Raw genomic sequence first — 24,408 nt, 5'->3', positions numbered from 1 at the left:
GTATTTCCTCTCCTAGGCCAGTGTTCTGAAAGTACCTCTTTTATCCACCAATGGAAGAGGAAAAGATAAGTTTTAGACGACGCGATAACATAACGTTAGTATATCAGGGGTGGACAATCCGCTCATTGAATTAGATAAGTTAAAGACGAAACCTATCAATAAATATAGCTACTTTGAAACTTTGTAACTTATCGGATTGTAACTTACGTAGTTCTATCCTGTCGCCGCAGTCCACGTTGAAAGGTTGGTCACATTTGTTGGTCTTCCTGTTCTCAGGATCGAACATGAGTCCGTCAGGACACAGTTTTTCCCTGGGGACCCCTTCATCGCATTCGTAGAACTTATCACACTGTTTGGGATCTGGGTATTGGCCGTACTTCCCAGGGCACGTGAAGGCTCCACCTGAAAAGTATACAGATACATCAGCAAACATATGTATGCACGACTACGTTTAGAAGTTCGAAATGGTTAAGGCAGTTCATGCCCACATGCCTGCCTTTCTGGTTATGCAATTAAATTGTTGTTTTTGTAGCAAATAAGCTGAATGGTAATGAGAAGAGCTGAAATAATATATATATATATATATATATATATATATATATATATATATATATAGACACACACACACACACACACACACACACACTAGGACATTCGAAATGCAATGGCAATATAGTTACTCTTTCACACTAAATTTACTTAAGTTACTTTTGACATTACATAAGCTTCAAATATAGTCTTCTGCCAAGTCAACAATACGTTGCCAAATTCTTGGAACACGGCGGACTCCATCTGCAGCACCATTTCTGGATATATCTCTCACTGATCAATGTAAAGCTCTAAAAGAGTAGCTCAAGCCGTAGTGTTTTTGCCTGCTTAACGTCAGCCGCAGTCGAACATGGGTTCGATATCCCCTTGGGCTGATTACCTAGATGAGTTTCTTCCGAGGATTTTCCCAATTGTAAGGCGAATGTCAGGTAATCTATGACGAGTCCTCGGTCTCATCTCGCGAAATATTATCTCGCTATCACCTATTCCATCTACACTAAATAACCTAGTAGTTGATAGAGCATCGTTATATAACAGACTAAAAATGAAAAATAATTACAACCGATCTCCAGTATATCGATAGCTAAGAAGTGATACTTCGTACCTATAGAAATGGTCATTTGGTTTACTACATCATTTTTATTTGGTTATTTTACGACGCTGTATCAACATCTCAGGTTATTTAGCGTCTGAATGATTTTAAGGTGATAATGCTGGTGAAATGAGTCCGGGGTCCAGCACCGAAAGTTACCCAGCATTTGCTCGTATTGGGTTGAGGGAAACCCCCGGAAAAAACCTCAACCAGGTAACTTGCCCCGACCGGGATTCGAACCCGGGCCACCTGGTTTCGCGGCTAGGCGCGCTGACCGTTACTCCACAGGTGTGGACTGACTACATTATTATTTTTTTTTTCACAAAATTGGAAAGTTAATTAATATTTTGGCAACCCTGCGCCATTCTCTTCTGGCTTAGTTTCCTCATAAGTGGTACCTTGTTGTATCACTTACGAAGTTCAGACTTGTCTTCGGACAGTTGACTAAACAACAACAACTAATATTTTGTCCTCGAGTAGAAGATCTTGCAAAGCAGAAACATATGGGCCTATAAAAAGTTTGTCTATTTTGAGATAAATTAATTTTAAAACATTTTTTTATTCACCTGCAATTTACAGGTACGAGGTATCACTTCTTAGTCCTTGATATCATTTGTATCTTTTAATAAAAACTATCATTTGAGTGAGAATTATATTTGAGGCGTGTGGTTGCAAAATCAGATACATCACTTTTTTTCGAAAATGAGTTAAAGTTATATTTCATATCTTCATATGATTCTACAACTGCTATAGCATTGTTATGCTCCAAAGCCAGATACATCACATGGATATGAATGATGAAAGAATAGTATTGGTTGCAAATACTTGGTTCGTTGCAAACGTTTTTCCTTCATACTGAAAAATTATGTTTTAGCGATGTATCTGATTTTGCAACTGAACACCTCATTTCATGTTGATCATTTCCGGTTAAAATTGTTCAGCAACATTGAATACGAACAAAATCCATAAAAAATACAAGTCAAATCGCTTTGTGTATTGAAATCTCGATATTAGTTTTTATAGTATTAAATTCAAAAAGTTATGTATGGATTTTATAAATAATGAAAATTGTAAATTTAGAGTTACATATTCTTATTGCGTAGTAGACATAAGACAAAGTGTATTATATACTTCTTAATTTCAATTCAGGAATCCGCCCCTGAGCACGAGTTCTACTCTTTCAAGGGTGAGCTAAAGTTTTATCTGTTTATAATATATTTTATGTTACAACTATTAGCAAATAAATACAAATACATGATGATACATGGTAAATAATGACAGTAACTAGCAGACATGTACTTCATACAATGAGAAATTAATACTGTTTAAATGGTACATTGAGTAGTTTTCTATTGCTTATTTGTTTGTTTATGCTCGACCATGCCGAAATGTAGTAATTATACACCTGGTAGCAGCCCTTTAATGCACCTCATTAAAGTACACCTATTCATTATAGTTCAGTTGTTCAGCCAATGAGAAATCACTATTGTAGCATTATAAAACCGCAAGTATCGATTATTCTCGGATATGCAATCGAAAGACAACTAGCGAAACGTCACGGAGACTGGAAATCCAATACTGTCGCAGAAGGTTATGTTCTGTTACTATAACAATTAGCGTTAATTGTAAATAATATTCAAATAAATTCAATTTGTCATGTTTTTCAATTCTAAATAAATTTCCAGGTTATATCAAGATTAATGTTCATGTTATTCTCTAGATTATATCAAGGTCAGTGACATTCGTTCCTCGGAAAAAAAAACAATACTTCCGCGTCTGCGCACATCTCATGATTTAGAAGATCAGTTCCGCTCCTCACTTAGATAACCATAACATGAATACTTATGAATAATTTCAAATTAGAAATATGGTCGAGCATAAAAAAGTCGTATGAAACTTGCCTATAATGGTAATTAAGACGCTCGTATGAAAATTATGAAACTCGCTTGCGCTCGTTTCATAAGTAAACATACTCGCGTCTTAATTACTACCATTATAGGCTCGTTGCATTATGCACTATTAAAGTCTTTCACTGGAGGTTTTATCAGTCACTCTATCGTGTGCCTTCCCTTTTGAGAACTCATTTATCATGAGGTTGTCTGAGCAGCGTCGGTCTGGGTGGACCTTGCAGGGACGGCAACGTCTTGCTGAAGCATTTCCTGATTGAAAAAATAATTTAGGAAGTCCTTGTGCGTAAACCAGTCGCCTTTTTCGCAGCAATAGTGAACATATCTGTGAGAAACACGGTGTAGATTAAGGCTTTCATTAATGTGAGGAAGTGGCGTACTGAATTTCGAATTAGGGACCGGCAATATGATAAATACACAAATTCGTGAAGAGAAGTCTTGAAGCGGAAGTGAAAGTGTCTGATAATATTTGGGCTCGACAAGAGACAAGTTTCCAGTTGACTGTCTTACATAACACAGCTCCCGCTTCCTGCATCCGTGCTTCCGTATGTCAATAAGGACCAAATGCTCAGGCTTTAGCTTTCTTCTACTGTCTTTGCTTTATTTGCACTGTTACGTGAATGAATACTGCACTCTACCGTGACTCAGTAGTAGGCCTGGATAGAAATTCGAGGACCCAGGTTTAGTCCACCGGTAAAGAAGTGAAGTGAATATTATAATAATAATAATAATAATAATAATAATAATAATAATAATAATAATAATAATAATAATAATAACAATTATTATTTATTTATTTAATCTGACAGGATTAAGGCCATAAGGCCTTCTCTTCCATCCTACCAGATAGCACATATAAATACAAAAAAGAAATACAAACACTGATGAAAATGACACAAATTAAGTTAAAGCCCTATAGAGGGTCAACAGAGTCATAGAGTTCTCATCGAGCTAATACAAGAAAAAAGAAAGAAAACAGAGATAGCAATGATGATATTGATAACTGACAATAATAATAATAATAATAATAATAATAACAATAATAATTATTTCTTTATTTAATCTGACAGGATTAAGGCCATAAGGCCTTCTCTTCCATCCTACCAGATAGCACATATAAATACAAAAAAGAAATACAAACACTGATGAAAATAATACAAATTAAGTTAAAGCCCTATAGAGGTTCAACAGAGTCATAGAGTTCTCATCGAGCTAATACAAGAAAAAAAGAAAGAAAACAGAGATAGCAATGATGATATTGATAACTGACAATAATAATAATAATAATAATAATAACAATAATAATTATTATTTATTTATTTAATCTGACAGGATTAAGGCCATAAGGCCTTCTCTTCCATCCTACCAGATAGCACATATAAATACAAAAAAGAAATACAAACACTGATGAAAATGACACAAATTAAGTTAAAGCCCTATAGAGGGTCAACAGAGTCATAGAGTTCTCATCGAGCTAATACAAGAAAAAAGAAAGAAAACAGAGATAGCAATGATGATATTGATAACTGACAATAATAATAATAATAATAATAATAATAATAATAATAATAATAATAATAATAATAATAATAACAATAATAATTATTTCTTTATTTAATCTGACAGGATTAAGGCCATAAGGCCTTCTCTTCCATCCTACCAGATAGCACATATAAATACAAAAAAGAAATACAAACACTGATGAAAATGACACAAATTAAGTTAAAGCCCTATAGAGGGTCAACAGAGTCATAGAGTTCTCATCGAGCTGATACAAGAAAAAAGAAAGAAAACAGAGATAGCAATGATGATATTGATAACTGACAATAATAATAATAATAATAATAATAATAATAATAATAATAATAATAATAATAATAAATACATTACATATTAATTGTCAATTTTACAACAGCATAGTTACAATATTTACTATATGTCATGGGTTAAGGTGAAGTTGCGCAACCTGACATGTGTTCAACAAGCAATTCCACGAACTAGAATGTGATTTTTTAATTTAAATTTGAATATTGATATTGTCCGACAGTCTCTGACATGGTCAGGGACAGCTTATGTTTGCCATGTAATGTCTCCAAGTGGTTGCCTCTTGCCATTCTGACAACATGAGCAGGGTGTCTTACTACTTCTGAATGTGTAGTGTTAGCTCACTCCTCGCAAGAGTGAAGGGGATCGAGAGTAAAGGCCCATTCACAATGAAAATTAAACATAACCGTAACATAAATACAGAAGTTTGCGCCCAGGCTACCAAATGGGATCATTCACAATGATTCACATAAGCATTGACATAAACATTTCCGTAAGACGTTAACATGAAAGTTTGCAAACTTTCATGCTTATGCTTACGTGATTTGCAAACAGTACACAATCGTGGAGCGCTGATGTATAGGCCTACGACAGAATATGAGGAAATGGCGTCGTTGTTATGTTTCCATGGTTACCAAGTATCTTTGCGGTTATGTTTATGTTCCCATCGTAAATGATTTTGATTTTACCGTAACGTTTACATTTTTAAGTTAACGCTTACGTTATGCTTAATTTTCATTGTGAATGAGCTTAAGGCTCCTTTCTTGAAAATATAATGGTGATGATGAGAACATTTTTAACCTATATCTTCTAACTTTCTCTTTCTCTCTGATTCCACAGCCCTAATTTTATTAAATGAGCACGTTCATTTGTGATTCCTATTGTTCAAAATCACATATCGGTAAAAAAAATTACGAAACTATTATCTTGTTAATAAAAACTCTTATACAGACGTTTAACTGTCTTATACTTATACAGTGAATAGCTCGTTTATAAGTCGTGTGTAAATTCTTGACTAATAATCACTATATACATCGTACATAACAATACAATTGTTATGGAACTATATCATAGTTTCTTCATTATTTTATTACGAAACGTAATAGAATAACTGATAATCTTTACTGCATCCAGTAGTGTGCTCTAGTGTGCCGCGCTGAGTATCGATATTACAACTGGGCTGATCGATTACTACGCTATATTTTGATCAAAGAGCACAGCTACAGCAATATTATTCTAATTATTCTATGCTCTTTGATTTGTTCTATGGTTACAAGGCAACCATGATCATAAAATGACAATCGAAACGAACAGCTGTTACAGAGCTTTGCCATTTTTTTTTTTCTGTACACAACGCTTAAGGGGTTAGGTACAGCTTAAGCAGTAAAATTTTGGGAATATTCAACATTTTTTTCCTGCGTTACTATATCTTGTACAATAATGAAAATAAGTATGTGTAAAACACTGTACTTCTACTATATGAAAAAAATATATATTTACGATTTAAAAAAATTATTTACACTTTTTTTTTTCAAAATTCAGTTCACTGTGCAGTGATGAAGCGTTTTTTCACATAACTAAAAAATTATCAAACATTCTGTGATGAAATATTTTGTGTGTTTTTATGCATGTCATATCTACAATATGATGCAAATCACTTCTCTACCTTTGATAGATTGTCTGATAAAAAATAAATTCATTTAAAAATGGCCAAATTACAGTACTTTCTCCTAACACAAAATAAAAAAAAATATTATTTATTAAGGAATGTAGTTGAAAGAGCATGATATTGTAAACTTTAATTTCGGCAATAAAATAAAAGAGAGAGAACATGAAAAAGTTAACTAATTTATGAGTTATGAGGGAAACGCTTCATCACTGCACAGTGAACTGTCAGCATTTTGAACTTTGAAAAACAAATATAAATATTTTTTTTAATCGTAAAGGTATTTTTTTCATATAGCAGAAGGACATTGTTTTACACATATCAATTTTCATTATTGTACAAGATACAGTAATGGAGGAAAAAAAATGTTGAATATTTCCAAAAATTTTATTGCTGTAAGCTGTACGTAACCCCTTAAACAGACGGTTTCCTATATATAACTACAGCAAAGCAATTCCCATGTGTAGTTACACAGTACTTATACATTCGTTATTAGAAAAATTTTCTGTCCCAACTCTGCATAATTCTCGTATAAAAATTATAATATACCCTACGGTTCATTAGTAAGACCGCTAGAGTATAAACATCTCCCTATTTAAAAGTCTGTTGTTTACAGTTGATCATTATAAAATTATTTTCGTTTGAGGAAACAAGACACGTTTCTAGTTTAGGCCTATGCATATATGATGAAACACTCTATTACTCTTAGAAAAATTGAAATATAATCTATAGAAATGTTCTTTTGCATACATGTACAGGGACATCATTTTATTTTTACTAACATTTTTAATATTAACTTGCCTATACCTCTGGATCAACAGCATTTGCTACCCCCTTCCACGACTGGAGTACGATGATACTGGCGTAATATACAAACAAATCACTTTACTAGGTATAGGAGGGAAGGAAAGTAGTTCATCCATTTACGTAAACTAGGAAATATCTCGCTTTTGAGTTTGATCATTTTCATTAGGTTTTCGTTTAATCAAAGTACAGTACAGTATTAACAATGAGTGTTTTTATTCACGAACTGAGCTGTCCATGTGGACGTATTCATTATGCAGTGTATATTATACTGTCTACAGCACATTAGCATACAATATAGAGAATGAAGTTGAATTGAAAAATAATTATTATATGGATATTTAAACACATTTTTTTAAATGATGCCCGTTCATTTCGATACAGGCTTCAGTTCTAATGTGCATATTATCGCACTATAGACTATTGTACCTAATTCCAATTACCAGTTTCGTTCTTCGTACTAGTAACTCATATTGAAATAATTCTGTACCTACTCTATAAAAGAGTACCTTACGTACTGTAAATTCAATTTTCACTTCTGCCCGATCCGAAAAGATAAAATTACTCAGACATGCTATCTACTGTCCGTCCAGCTGGTTATGTCGTAGGATCGTAGAAAGGGGGGAAATCACGTGACAGTTAATTGCTTAACGAGTTATTTCAAACAGTTGTATAATATTACGTAGACGTCCAATTCCTAATAGAAATTAATGTTCTGAGAAAAGAACTAAGACAGCCCAGCCACTAGCTGGCGAATAAAAGCTGGTGGGGGAAACCGGGATACGACGTAGGCAAATGGACGACAGTACCTGAACGAAAATGATTCAATATTGAAAGCTCTTTCGTCACTGGAAAACGCGAACATATTTTTTAAACGTACTGTTTATTATGACCGTAAGGCTACTATAACTGTATATGCTGACTTGGATCTCTGTGGAGGACAGTTAAACTTCATTAGTAGAAGGGGTGGGAGTGACGTACATTCAAAAATTCAGGTACAATAAAAATTGAAGTAAAAATAAAATGATGTCCCTGTATAAATCGATGTAAAACAGAAATTTCGCGAAATAAGAATACCGTGATAATATTTCTATAAACTAGGAGCAATAGTTGGTAACAGAAAAATACAAAGTGGAGTATTTTTTATTCATATTGTGTGATCTTCGATTTCCATCTTCTGTGGTACCAACAACAAAGCGTGGTATGTTACCGACGGAGTTTGGCAAAAACCAATGAAATGTGGTGATTTCACTTTCAAAGCAAGATGACTGGTTTTCTTCATATTGACCTTGGTTCGCGAAGAAACAGCTTCGAGCAAGAAGAACAATTGATATCCACTTCAGAGTTTGATTGGTTTTTTTACCGTTTGACATTTCTGCACGTCGCTTCTCGGTATTCGGACAAACCCCTTTCACTTTCCGCTCGATCACCTCGAGCCATGCCGCGACCCACCGGGAGAAGAACAGCCTGTTCAACAGTTGTGCAATACACGGCTGCAGCCATACATCCGGGAGCGAAACTGTTTTCATCACTCTCATTTCAAGACTATACAAATATGCTGACAATGTTGTAGAGGCAAATATGTATTTTGAGATCTCTGGGTTCAAGTTCAAGACTGAGAAAGGACGCCATCCAGTGGCCAAACCTATCCAATTCTGGTCACATTTTTGCCCGTCCATTGAAGATCAAACTAGACTATTTATACCGTTCTACCTCCGTTTTTTATTACAAACAAAATCCTCCCAAAGTCGCTTTTGGTGTTCTAGAGGTTAGGCCTACATGTTTGCCATTAGATCCAGGTTTCACGAGTTCAAAACCAGCAGAACTCGATGAGGTTTAAAGTGCGATAAAAATTATTAGCATTGGTAAAGCTCTTGCGTCAAAAAGACAAAAGGGAGTAAGCTCAAAACGTGAATTTTTAGGTTATGATTGACTCATATGTAGGATTTTATGGTTGTTTTAATATTGATAATCCCGAATTTCAGGCATAGATAGTTGAGTAAGTAAGCCATAGAGCTGTGCGTAAAATTGGAATATTTTTCTCACCATATCTCAAAATGGAGATTTTGGACTAAATCCCTTCTGGCTTCTGAGGTAATAGCAGTGAGTCGTGGGTTTACGGCACATAAAATAATCATGTCCCTACAGACGGCTGTAGTCCAAATATGTTGACCATTTCTGGTCCAGTCGAATATCTATCTGATGTAGTATAATAGATCCAATATTAGTGGTCTAAATATCAGTGGACTTGTCATACCCTCCATCCATAAAAGATGGCATAATACATACATACATACATACATACATACATACATACATACATACATACATACATACATACATACATACATACAGTCCACGCCTGTGGAGTAACGGTTAGCACGTCTAGCAGCGAAACCAAGTGGCCCGGGTTCGAATCCCGGTCGGGGCAAGTTACTTGGTTGAGGTTTTTTCCGGGGTTTTCCCTCAACCCAATATGAGCAAATACTGGGTAGCTTTCGGTGTTGGACTCCGGACTCATTTCACCGGCATTGTCACCTTCATCCCATTCAGACGCTAAATAACCAAAGCTGTTGATAAAGAGTCGTAAAATAACGTACTAAAATACATACATACATACATACATACATACATACATACATACATACATACATACATACATACATACATACATACATACATACATACATACATACTGTACATGCACAATGTAAACAATATAAAGTACTTTTACAAATTAGAGATACCTATTGTATTAACTGCCGGTATAAGATTTGCTCCGTAAGTATCTGCTTCATCCAACGGAATAAATAATGCATTTATAGAGCGTAATATATCATTTTAAAGCCTATTTTGTGTACTTTCTGGCTGTATTTTTAGAATTACATTTACTATAGCGATGTCCTACTCATGACATTATTATTAAATATTGGAACTGTTCTTATGGCCAGCTTAGGATCATTCGTTGCTGCTTCTCTGAGATCTTTGGCAGTTTAAATAACTGATTTGATTACATTTTAACTTCAGTATTTAAACTAGTAATATGTTAGATAGTTTATAGGTAAATGAATACTAAAATTATTATAAATAAATAAATTATGTTTTATTTAACGACGCTCGCAACTGTCGAGATTATATCAGCGTCGCCGGTGTGCCGGAATTTTGTCCCGCAGGAGTTCTTTTACATGCCAGTAAATCTACTGGCAGTACTTAAATGCCATCGACCTAGGCCGAGATCGACCTCGCAACCTCGGGCACAGAAGGCAAGCGCTATACCGCATGTGCCACTCAGGGTGACTACTAAAATTATTAATCCTGTGATAATTTATTTATAATAAAACTTTAATTCCTACTATGACCATTTTTCTGTATTAAAATACATTACATCTGTACTCTGATGATATTAAAATATTACTTTAATTAGAACAGGTTCACAATTGGCGAACTTTAGTGGACACATGCGTCTTAACTTCGCCAGTTGCACCCCCCCCCCGTCTCCTTTGATTTTGTACGAAATCTTTATTTAAAATGCTCTTTAGTATCAATATTGCAACGCAATTTTTTTATACTTTCGAAATATGATTTCATCATTAATTTAAAAATAAGTTTGCTTAAGATCCCGAACTTGTATGTATGTATTTATTCACACTGCAATGGGTATATACCCGGTGGCAGTGGTAACTAATTACACTCAATAATGACAATAATAAACTTATTAATTAAAAATACAATTAATGATAATACTAATAATTAATACTAATAATAATAATAACAATAATAATAACAACAACAACAGGGAATATACTAAATTAAATGAAACGATCACTTAAAATAACATTTGAAATATTCTAATTTGTATCTTAAAACTAAGATCGAACTAAAACCCACGAGTATATGTTCATATCTGCACAAGTACCTTTCAACATTACACTCATTTCGCTGTCAACTCACTCACTGCACTGGAACTACGACACATTTCACTGATTCTATCCTGATTTCACTAACACTTCAAAAACATTTCACTGTTCAAATACTTTGCACTGCCACTATAACCTATACAGCTTCACTGACAGGAACACGTTTCACTTACACAGCACACTTCACTGACACGACATACTTCTTCACTGATACAACACACTTCACTGACACAACATAATTCTTCACTGATACAACACTTCAATAACAACATATCATTTACACCCTTTAAGTACTGTGTATAATTACCGTCTATTAGTAAGGTCCTTAAGCCTATTTTTAAATACATTTTTGGTTGTTGGTAAAGCCTTTAGTAAGTCTGCAGGTAAAGCATTCCAGTCCCTGATAGTACGATTGAGAAAAGAAAACTTTCCAGTGTCCGTCCTCTGCCTTCTTTCCCTCAATTTATATGAGTGGTCGTTCCTTGAAGAGTAATTTGGCGGCTGCAACCTATTTTTTATTTCTTTCCAGGCAGGCTCACCTCTGTATGTTTTGAACAGTGCGCATAATCGAATTCGCGTTCTCCTGTCCGTGAGTGTGTCCCATTTTAATGGTGAATTTTTCCAACAACACTTAAGAGCCCGTTTTTGAATCTTTTCCAGTGTCTTAATATGTTCTAATCTGTAAGGATCCCAACATGCAGCACCATATTCCATTACTGGACGTACTAGTGATTTATATGCAATCTCTTTGGATTTATCAGAACCTTTTCTTAGTACCCTCATCACAAAGTGTAACGCTCTCCATGCTTTTCCCGCTGTGTCTGTAACGTGTTCCCCCCAGCCGAGATCGCTGCTAAATGTTATTCCGAGGTATTTACATTTGTTAACTTCCGGAATGGTTTCACCCCCTAACGTATACGATGCGACTATTTTATTTCTTTTCCTTGTAAAGCTGATGGCTTTGCTCTTTAGAGAATTTATTTTCATTTTGTTGGCTATTGCCCAATCATTTATTCTATTGAGGTCATTCTGGAGAAGAGTAGTATCTTCATGACTTTTTATTTCCCTGTATAGCATACAATCATCCGCGAATAAGCGAACCCTAGATAAGATATTAACTGGCAGATCATTTACAAAAGCCAAGAATAGAAGAGGCCCCAAGACACTCCCCTGCGGGACCCCGGAAGTAATTTCAATTGGGTTCGATAATTCCTCCCCTACCCGTACTCTCTGAGTGCGACAAGTTAAAAATTCCTTGATCCACTGGAGCACTCTGAAGTCAATCCCCGTTGATTGTAGTTTAACCAACAATATATCGTGTGGGACTACATCGAATGCGCGTGAAAAGTCAATAATCACTGCATCTACTTGGCTATTGGAATCTATTCCGTCTTCTAAATCCTGACATACCGTTACTAATTGACTCTCACATGAATAGCCCCCCCGAAATCCATGCTGACAGTTATGTAACCAATTTGAGTCATCCCACTTAGGGAGACTTACCTTATTTTCAGTTCTATCGCCCATGTAACACTTCCTAGATACTCTTGTTAGATTAGCATAAAACTATCTCAGTAGCTAGATCACTGTCTAATTGACTCCGAGTCTTTTGACCCTTCATGGAATTCATAGTCGACCTCTCATGAACACTCTACCATCCTGAATTAATTCAATCCAATTTATAATCTCATCTCCGTCATCTTCGTAAACATTTGATGTTCTCAGCTATCCCTTTCTTTGGTTTTTCAGACTTACTTAAATTCTGTAATCAATTATGATATACGTCCTAAGCCCCTCCTCGTTCTACATACCATTCAATGTTAGCGCTTGACTTCTAAACAGTTCTATTTTATGTTCACGGAAGAATACAAAGCAATAAGCTTGTAACTTTCTCCATTCTCCCGTCTCAGTCAGCTGGCGACCCTAATCCAAGATACTGGGGTTCGATCTCCAGCCAGCACTTTCTAAGAGATATTTTTTAAAATTTACTGTTGGGAAGATTTCGCTTCGAGTATTTATAATTATCTTGCCATTTATATTTTTTAATTGCTCCGTTCCTGTCGTAACATAATTTCAACTTTTTTAATTGTTCCTTCAGGCTAAATGAGGCGTACGTAATTTATCGTCATTTGAGCGCCGTTCGGAAAACCGAAACAAAAGAGAATAACGTAGAATTAATCTGGAATATGAGTTGTGAAGGAGATTGTAATTGCGAAAGCAGTAATGATTACTAAAAATTAATGGTGATTATAGAATTATTATGTTTAGAAAATCGTCATGGTGATTACGATTCGTGAATAAGATGAATGTGATTACTATCAGACAATAACAAAGGATACACTAATGATTTTTTAATATTGCTAGAAAATGTTTTTCATATGATAGGGATAATTGTGGGTTTGCGGTGTAAAGATGATAAAGGTGAAAATGATGGTGTTGCTTGAGAACATGATATTGGTTAAGAAGAAGAGGATGATGATGGTGATAATAAAAAACAAAATGCGTGTGATGAATATGATGATGCAAAAGAAGTAATAGTGTTGAAGAAAAAATATAATAATAATAATAATAATAATAATAATAATAATAATAATAATGGATTAAATGATGATGGTGGTGGTGGTGAGGTCAACGACGATAGCGAGGAAAATGGTAGTGAAAATAAAAGAGAAAGAAAATCATGAAAAGATGAAGAAGAACAACACTTTCGGATAGCTCAATTGGTAGAGCACCTGTCTGCGAATTGGAAGGTTCCGGGCTCAATACCGGGTGATAATATGATTTTGTTCGTCAAAACTTCTAGAATGGCCCCGGAGTCAACTCAGTCTACTGTTAAATTGAGTACCGGATCTTCCCCTGGAATAAAAGGCGATCTGAGCGTGGTGCTGACCACAACACCTAATTCTAGTGCCGAGGATATGAATGCATGAAGTGCGCCTTCATTGCGTGTAAAGGGGATGTCTTTACCTTCGTCCGTGAAGAAGGACACTGAAATGGTAAAGAAGAGATGAAGAAAATGAAAATAAGGGTGATGATATTGGAGAAAATTAAAATAACGATGATGATATTATGATGACATTTAAGATGCTGGGAAATAGATGTCGATACGATGACAGTGAAGAAGGAGAAGAATTTATTTTATTGGGTTATTTTACGACGCTGTATCAACATCTAGGTTATTTAGCGTCTGAATGATATGAAGTGAATAATGCCGGTTAAATGAGTCCGGGGTCCTGCACCGAAAGTTACCCAGCATTTGCTCGTATTAGGTTGAGGGAAAACCCCGGAAAAACCTCAACCAGGTAACTTGCCCCTACCGGGATTCGAACCCGGGCCACCTGGTTTCGCGGCCAGACGCGCTGACCGTTACTCCACAGGTGTGGACTAGAAGAAGAAGAAGAAAGAAGAATATGATCACTATAGTGACAAGTGCATGAAAAAATAGCATAAAAATTATTATTATTATTATTATTATTATTATTATTATTATTATTATTATTATTATTATTATTATTATTATTATTATTATTATTATTGTAACAATAACATTTCCTACATGCTAGCTTAGGACTCATACCCCTCGTAATGTTGTTTAGTCAACTATTCGAAGACAGTTCTGAACCTCATAAGTAATATCATAAGGCATCATTCAACTGAACCAGGAGATAATGGGGTAGGGTGGCCAGTTCCTTTCCTTCTCCATTGCATACATCGCTGACTAGTACTCATATTACACGAATCAGACTTCAGATGCATACAAACAATTGAGCTATTTCATCTCAAATCGACCGAAGTATAGAGAAAATTGACCTTACAATTTCTAAATACAATAAAACTTTTTTTGTACGTAAAGAACTGTGATACAATGCTTTGTGCAAAGTTTGAGGCATCAGAACTTCATAGTGTTTAAATTAAAAATATTTAAATTTATCGTATTTTCATAAAATTAGCAACTTTAAACTGTTGTAGCTCCGAAACCCTTTCACCCAATGATCAAAATCATAGTTTATTTTGATGCTGAAAAATTAAAGTTTATATTGACATATAAACAGATTTTCTTACTTTTTATGGAAATCGAGAAATTTAGATTTTCCCTCACTAAGGCGCCTTTGACCACGAAAAAATATTTTTAAAATATATAGTTAGATTCCGCATTGAAAGTACAAATAAACACGTATTTTTTTCTGATGGCATGTTGATAAGAAAGTATTGAAAATATCAAATAAAGAAAATAAATAGTACGCGCGTAAACTAACCAGCTGACTGTGAGACGGGAGCTAGCCGAGACAAGCAAGGCCAGGAGACATAAACACGTGATGTGTCGTCTAGCAGTCATGGCTGTGCTAGCTTTATCACAGGCCTTCATAAACACAGGAGTACAATGACGTCCAACACTCGCTTATCTTCAGCTCTCGGCCAGTGCGTGCGGTACTGCGCCGTTCAAGTTTAGGCGTGTGAAAATAATCTATTTAATACCCTCGAAACTTATTGCCGAGCCACTAAGCAAACAATGCCGAATCCCTCTTAATAATGCGAGGTTTTTTCTCAATTTTTTTTTTACATTTTTACAAATGGACAAAAGGCCTAAAAGTAAGTAAAATCAGATTATCTGTCTCTCTGAGTACAATAAAAATAAGGATTACTTCTTAACATAACCTACCAAATGTCAGCTTCAAAATAAGCTCCCGTTCATTGTTCTGCAGTAAATGGTTCCAGAGTTCTGAGCGCTGAAAGAGGCTTGTTTTTATAAAATACGCTAAATTTGTCGCTCAATAATACGAAAACCGTTTGACTTTCGATAGTAAATTTTTGAAAATGCACACTCCTCAGCACCTTGTATAAATAGGGAAAAAATTAGAGTATAAAAAATGCGAGGTTTTTTACTGATCGATTTCATATGGAATAGCCCTATTGTTTTTCCTTTGACACATATCGTCAAGTGAGATGTACTGTCTGATAATAGATCTACATATCAGCCAGAACCTCAATCAAATTGTTGCTACATGTGCTACTTGTTGCCAGGACAGATAACACTGGTGAACCGCTTGGAATCGATTCAGTTGTCAATAGTTCGCAAACCACAGTGTGGAAGCACAGTTCTGAAGCAAGAAGACGCTGACTGAAACCGCAGCTACAGATGTAGCATGCATGAGTCTAGGGGTGATTTAATGTCTCACTTGTATGTAACTTGGAAACCTGTTAGTTGCCGCTTCTGGGAACAATGCTTCGTTTGTCACATTTCAACTTACCGGACCGCCTATAATGCAGCTTGCCCTCATGTGGCTGTGTCGATTGAGTTGCATATAACCACGGCGAGTTTTCAAGGCCTAACGGTACTTTGTGTATTGTTGCGTTTTAACCCTAACAGTGGTCGCTGTAAGTTTCTGTCACAGAGTAGTCGATGCTAGCATCATTCGTTTTCAAATAAAGAAAGAAAGAAATGTGTTAGTTCTATATAAATCACTCTGTACTATCGAAATGCTCAATCTGTAGAAAATGTAAACTAAGATTTGTAAACTCTGTTTATATAAACATTCATAACAAGCATACTAGTTATACAGGGACATCATTTTATTTTTACTAACATTTCTAATATTAATATGGCTATACATTTGAATTAACGGTTGAGAACCGGAAACACTGTTTGCTACCTCCTTCCACGATTGGAGTTCGATGATACTGGCGTAAAATACAAACAAATCACTTTACTACGTATAGGAGGGAAGAAAAGCAGTTCATCCATTTACTTAAACTAGGAAATATCGCAATTTTCAGTTTGATAATTTTCATTAGGTTTTTCTTTAATCAAAATACAGTACTGCATTGACAATAAGTGTTTTTACTCACGAACTGAGCTATCCATTCGGACGTATTCATTAGTATATTAATATATTATACTGTCTACAGCACATTAGCGTACAATATAGAGAATGAAGTTAAATTGAAAATATGGATATTTATATGGATATTTAAACACAATTTTGAAAATGATGGCCGTTCATTTCGATACAGGCTTCAGTCCCTTTTTGCATATTATCGCACTATAGATTATTGACCCTAATTCCAATTACCAGTTTCGTCCTTCGTACTAGTAACTCATGTTGAAATAATTCTGTACCCACTCTACAAAAGAGTATCTTACGTACTGTAAATTCAATCTTCACTTCTGCCCGATCAGAAAGGATAAAATTACTCAGACATGCTATCTACTGTCCGTCCAAGTGGTTATGTCGCAGCGTCGTATAAAGGAGAGAAATCATGTGACAGTTAATTAACGAGGTCCTTTTATTTAAGTTATTTTAAACAGTTGTATAATATTACGTAGACGTCCAATTCCTAACAGAAATGAATGTTTTCAGAAAAGGGCTAAGACAGCCCAGCCACTAGCCTTTACAGAAGGGTGAGCAGAAGCGGGTGGCAGAAACCGGGATGCGTCATAGGCAAAAGGACGACAGTACCTGTGCAAGAATATGATTCAATATTGAAAGCTCTTTCGTCACTGGAAAACGCGAACATATTTCTGGAACGTACTGTACTCACTAACTCAGTACTGTTTGTGTTTACTATAACCATAAGGCGACTTTGACTGTATAGGCTTGGTTCTGTGTTGAGAACGGTTGGAAGTTTACTAGTAGACGGGGTGGGAGTAAAGTACATTCAAAAACTCAGGTACAATAAAAATTGAAGTAAAAATAAAATGATGTCCCTGTATGAATATCATGTGAAAGAGCATCACAAGAAGATGAGTGAAAAATGCGTATCTGTAATTCTATGTTTCGACCTGGAATCGAAAATGTTCGCCGAGTTTGTAGCCACAAGCAATAGCTGACGAATGATTTCGATTGCAGGAAATCTATTTTGTATGTAGATCTATGTTTTTCAACCTAATACCAAGAAGAAATCGCCTTGTAAAGCAACTTTCATTTCCTATTAAACTACTGAATTTAATTACATGGAATTCCCTTGAATGAAATCAATTCACATTGCAACCGAATGTAATGTTTGTGACGTAGTAAGTGAGAAAGTGGCACGACTCATTCATTCCACTCCAGATTAGAGATGAAGATACGGCTTCGCTTCGATATCATTAAACATGCATTTATATTATCCATTGTGGATTTATGATAAAGAAAGCTTTATTAAACTTCATAATAAAATGTCTTAAGGCTTTCGATTTCGGTAACTTAAGATAACATGCCGCTTTAAATATATTTTAATCTATTAAAGAGTACCATTAAGGAGAGTGGGTAGTGATGCCTGTGCGATTAAAAAATTTCAGTACAAAAGTTTAGTTCAATATTTCTAGACTTTTAGTGCTCAGATTGAAATAAAAATTTCCATGCTTATACAATCAATCATTCTGAATTCAGTGGTATAGAAGACAACTAATTGGTTTCGTATCCAAGTGCAAAAGAAAGGTCCTAACTGATAACCTGTTCTCACACTTTGCTAAGTGTACCTCATTCTTCAGGTGCACATTCCTTGCTACAATCTTCACTCATATACCTGGTATTTTCTTAAGTTATCTAATAATGTATATTGTAAATTCTAAAGCAAAACTTTGTTAAATATTTCGCTCCTAGTGAAACAGAAAAAATATTGAACTTTGTTTACCATTTTTTAACAAATATAAATGACACTCGGGAGGAAATTAAACGCAGAATAAATATGGGAAATGCGTGTTATTATTCGGTTGAGAAGCTCTTATCATCCAGTCTGCTGTCCAAAAATCTGAAAGTTAGAATTTATAAAACAGTTATATTACCGGTTCTCCTGTATGGTTATGAAACTTGGACTCTCACTCTGAGAGAGGAACATAGGTTAAGGGTGTTTGAGAATAAGGTGCTTAGGAAAATATTTGGGGCTAAGCGGGATGAAGTTACAGGAGAATGGAGAAAGTTACACAACACAGAACTGCATGCATTGTATTCTTCACCTGACATAATTAGGAACATTAAATCCAGACGTTTGAGATGGGCAGGGCATGTAGCACGTATGGGCGAATCCAGAAATGCATATAGAGTGTTAGTTCGGAGACCGGAGGGAAAAAGACCTTTAGGGAGGCCGAGACGTTGATGGGAGGATAATATTAAAATGGATTTGAGGGAGGTGGGGTATGATGATAGAGACTGGATTAATCTTGCACAGGATAGGGACCGTTGGCGGGCTTATGTGAGGGCGGCAATGAACCTTCGGGTTCCTTAAAAGCCATTTGTAAGTAAGTAAGTAAGTAAGTAAGTTTACCATTTTTTGCAATTTTTATAATGCATATATATTTTTTCTCGTGTTATATGTGAGATATTCTTAAACCTGTAGGTCTACAATGTAGAACATAGGGTGCAGAAAACACTGTAAAAATTTCATGTCAATTTATTCAGTACTTTCAGAGGAAAATGCACTTAAGTATGAAAAATGTCAAGTTATGGAAAACTGCATTTAAAAAGAAGGATGTATGAATTACATGCACCGCCAAATTTAAATAGGCTATTTAAATGACTTATCTGCAGAAATACTCTCCACAATATTTATATTGTTTTAAAGAGCAAGTTTTGTACTCTTTTTTAACATAAAATAAAAAATCGGATTTTTAACCCCTAATCACTACCTGGTTCCCTTAAAACAAGATGACAATCAATAGACACGGCAAACGAACCAACTTTAAAACCTTTCGCTCTCGCCCGAGTTTTGACACGATTTTCTATGTATTCGTTTTTCATTACGTTACTGTAGTTTTATAGTCATTTTAACCCGTAGGGTATATCGCGACTCTCTGTAGTTTACTGTTGAAAATGTGCTGTTATACTGTCTTATTATTCAGTGGTAATTAGGGTCCAATCCGCCATTCATCTTTATTTAACTGAAAATTAGCTGTATTCAGTCGAGAAACCCCACTGAAAAAACCTTGACCAGATTGGTGTACACCTCCCCAAAGCAAGTCTAGTGCGTTACCACTGAGCTACCTCATTCGGTTTGCTATAGCTTGTATCAAAGTACAAAACACTGTCTCGTATTTCATTATAAAATTATTACAGTCAACTGATGTGGAGACGTTTGAATTAAGTTTTGAACTTAAGAATTTCGGAGATAATAAGAATATTCACTTTTATGGAATGTAAAAAGAGCAATTTTTCTTTGAGATACTAAGAATATAGAAGAAATGATGATTTAAAGCTACAAGGTGAAATTTTGTTGTAACATGAGCCGTTCTAGTCAAAGAGTGAAAGGTAAATTTGATTGAACAACTTATAAATGTACACGAATGCGTAATTAAAGGCATTATAAAACTAAAATGGAAAAATGACGGATCTCCAAAAGTTTAAGTCATATGTTATGCTGAAACACAATTAATTATAAATTGTAAAATTTTACAGAATTAATGTAAAAAACATTCTGTTTATTCAGTTTCAGCCTCATAGATGTTTAAATTATTGTCCTATCCACAGAACTAAAATAAATTTGAAAATAAACTGGAAGCTGCAACTTAGTTATTTTGTCGAATTTAAAGAAATCCATGTAAGATTCAAACTGTCCTTCATACAAATTGGGCCACCGGCGTGGCTCAGTCGGTTAAGGCGCTTGCCTGCCGGTCTGAAGTTGCGCTCGGGCGCGGTTTCGATCCCCGCTTGGGCTGATTACCTGGTTGGGTTTTTTCCGAAGTTTTCCACAACCGTAAGGTGAATGCCAGGTAATCTATGGCGAATCCTCATCTCGCCAAAATACCATCTCCCTATCATCAGTCTCATCGATGTTAAATAAACTCGTAGTTGATACAGCGTTGTTAAATAACCAAATAAAATAAAATTAAATTACAAATTAATACTTTTAATATTTATGAGGGTACACAGCGCAGATAGATTTGTTATCATTAGGGCCAGAAAGTTCATGCCCTAAAAGCCTACTAAATATGCATGCAAGTATGACTTTAAAAATCTTAAAATATATACCATTAATAAATAAGTAGTAAATAATAATTTATCTAAAACTGGTTTAACAATGTGTTCACATCTTCCAGTGTTCAATATTCTAGTTTTTGAAAATTAATTTTAAACATTCTCTCCAATCTTCTCTGTTAACCCACTGTCCTTCCTCCAATGTTCTTTCCTTCATAGTTGTTTTAATTCCGTAAAACCATGTACAAAAGGTAGTGTTAGATCTCCCTTCCTTCAAACATTTTTTGGTAATCGTTCTTCACTCGTCCTTTTTACTTGACAATAATAAGAACAATGCGCTCGTAAAATAACAACAAATTAAAAAAGGAGAAAGAGTGGCCTCGATTTGTCTGGATTTTGTATTATTTGTGGACTCACTCTGTGACTCACTACCTCCATCTGTTATACTATCGCCAGTTTCTATCCATTTAGTATTTCACTTCCTATCACTTTCTGTCTTTCACTCATTTTATCCATCGCTCATTTTTACAGTCTCATTTGCTTTTACTTTAACGAGTACTTTCCCATTAAACAAAGTAAGGTATAAGATAGGTATTGTGATGGTCAGGATTATACTCTGGTCAGTCAGTAGTAACTCAATGATTGTATAGTGAATTTACAATGAAAATGCTTGATTTCAACTTATTTCTTTCGTGAAGGTACCTTGTTTTTTCTCAATGAAATATGCATGAGACCTTCGTGTATATCTTGGTTGTAGCGCGGCTTGCCTTCCGATTTGTGACTACTGTACAAAATACAGACGTAATGTTTCCACTGTGACACTTGTAAAAACATGCACGTTCTAATTTGACTTTACAAACATTTTCAAGACTCCTTACCAACACTCGTACGTCTGTTCTATAAATAGATTCGCCGCATACGTCCTTAGAAAGTTGCATCGCACGGAATTCTTTGCTACACCCTGTTTCAAAAGTGGCTTACAATTCTACAACAAATATCGCAAGCTGTTGAAAACTTGAAGTAAACAAGGATAGATATGGATTTATTGAGTAATATTATACATACAGATTTTTATATTATCATAGTTTTCTCTAAAATCAAATGCACGGATCTTCTGATTGTACGTGCTTTGTACCTAAAACAAGTCCTACTTTGTAGGTTTCACCTCCCCCCCCCCCATCTATGATTATATCCACTACTCTCTAAAAGAACACACATATTAAAATGAAAATGGCACAACAAAACACATTATATAATATATCCTAACCTAAAAGACATAAAAGTGTACAGTTGGGTGGATACTATTATCCCTTCCTCAGTTCGCGTCACAAACTTCAACAGCTGAAGTTCTAATCTTTCTCGCCGTCAAGAGGAACAATCCAGTCTTTTGTCCGTATTCTCTATTCCCCATGAGGTCAAGGCATGCAAGCGTACTCCTATTCTGACTTAGCATCGAGGGTGGTAGATATTTTCTCCGTACATTTTCGAATTCGACACACTGCAATAAAATATGTTTATAGGAGTCCTTTTCCCTGCAAATCGGACAAAGGCGCTCTCCTTCTTCGTTGACAATTTTATTACCCTTCCAAGTCCCCAATCTTAGCCACGCTAAACCTGCTCTGCTGTCTTTGTTACAAGAATTTATGTAGTCACACCTCCCCCAGTTAAGCCTGAGATCTGATTGTAAATGTAATGAGGACTTTTCCGAACATTGGAGCTCAATCCCTTGCCTCTCGATATCAATTAATCGCATCTTCACATTACGCCATACATTCTCTCTGTTATTCTCTCCTTTCTCCCACACCCATCCTATTCTTAAAGTAAGCAAGGATCTAAGTACCGTTTTCATACTTTTAAGGAAATTAAGTCATATGTTGAAGCTATTGGAACACACGTCCGCCTATTAAAACGATAAAATAACGAGCCTGGACTTTGATTCTTATTTATGTTATAGGGCTAGGTTTATAAATTCTTATTCCAGTAAAACACAATTTTCACGAAAATAGCACTTAGACACTTATTCAAATATTAATTTATTGACGTATCCATAAGCAACAATATCGATTCGAATTAGGCTTTTGGTAATCCACCGTGTCCTGGAACTTGACATTTCCATCATCAGGGTAAGAACAGAGACGTCGCTACTCCGTTAGACTGAGCTGACATCGTCCGGATTAGCCTAGCGTAACGAGCCCAACAAAATAGGCGACTTCTCTAGTCTTATCCCAGGGTTGTCAGATTTTCTCGTCAGGAATCCAGGACAGGTGATGATACCGCATACCTTAAAGTGGTTACACATTTTAATTAATTCAATTTGTAATACAACTGATTTTATTCGTGTGATGTATTTCAAGTCATTATATAGGGTCTAAAGTTTTAATTTTGTTAAATTTTTGCTAGACTATGTAGTTTCATTACGATTATTGATAAAGTCTGGGAAAATAATGTTATATTCCAACCTTATTTAGCCTATACAGAAAATTGCATAATACAATGTTTCAATCCTATTAATAATGAATCAACTTCCAAACAGAGTAACAGGTTTTCCGCTGCAAACCCAGCATTCTCCAATCTTTCCTATTTTCTGCCTTCATCTTAGTCTCCGCATATGATACATATATCTTGTCTATCATCTGATATCTTCTTCTGTCTCGAACTCTTCTCCCGTTCACCATTCCTTCCAGTGCATCCTTCAGTATGCAGTTTCTTCTTATTATTACCATTTAATACGAGAAAAATTCGTACCGGCACTGGGATTCGAACCCAGGACCTCTCAGTTCTGCGCGCTGAGCGCTCTTTCCAACTAAGCTATGCCGGGACACGATCCACGGCGCCGGCCGAACCCCTCTCGTATTAAATGGTAATAATACACATTGGCTACTTCATAGTAGACGTGTAATGTTCAATGAGGTGGGCGAGACCTCATACATAATGAATATTGAAGTTTCTTCTTAGCCAATGACCCAACCAATTTCTTTTTCTCTTCCTGATCAGTTTCAGCGTCATTCATTCTTCAGTCACTCTTTCCAACACAATTTCATTTCTTATTCTGACTGTATAATTCTACATAATTCGAAATTATTATTTATCATCGTTGTAGAAAGAACATGAAACTATTGTATCGTACCTCTATTTACGAGATCAACACAACGAACTACTACGGCGAATATTCCAGGGAGCAAGTAAACGCAGGAATCATTGCAGTCGGTACTTACGCCTGAATCATCAGGTATGGCACAGCTGTAATGATGCTATTTCA

General features: G+C 35.4%; 1 protein-coding gene and 1 non-coding gene across 3 annotated transcripts in view; both read right to left on the bottom strand.

Annotated features, from left to right (window-relative positions):
* The window catches only part of LOC138709511 (protein obstructor-E-like), a 77,020-nt gene that overhangs the window by 37,696 nt on the left and 14,916 nt on the right, over positions 1 to 24,408 (bottom strand). For both annotated transcript variants that reach the window (XM_069840330.1, XM_069840331.1), the window contains exon 2: positions 208 to 402. In XM_069840330.1, the coding sequence (XP_069696431.1) occupies positions 208 to 402 (195 nt within the window). The remainder of the gene's footprint in view (positions 1 to 207; positions 403 to 24,408) is intronic.
* On the bottom strand, positions 23,892 to 23,967 carry TRNAA-CGC (transfer RNA alanine (anticodon CGC)). Its single transcript has one exon. It is a non-coding gene; the product is annotated as a tRNA-Ala (tRNA).

This window comes from Periplaneta americana, chromosome 11, assembly GCF_040183065.1.
Source record: "Periplaneta americana isolate PAMFEO1 chromosome 11, P.americana_PAMFEO1_priV1, whole genome shotgun sequence".
NCBI classification, from domain to species: Eukaryota; Metazoa; Arthropoda; class Insecta; order Blattodea; family Blattidae; genus Periplaneta; species Periplaneta americana.
This window is presented reverse-complemented; position numbering and strand designations above follow the sequence as displayed.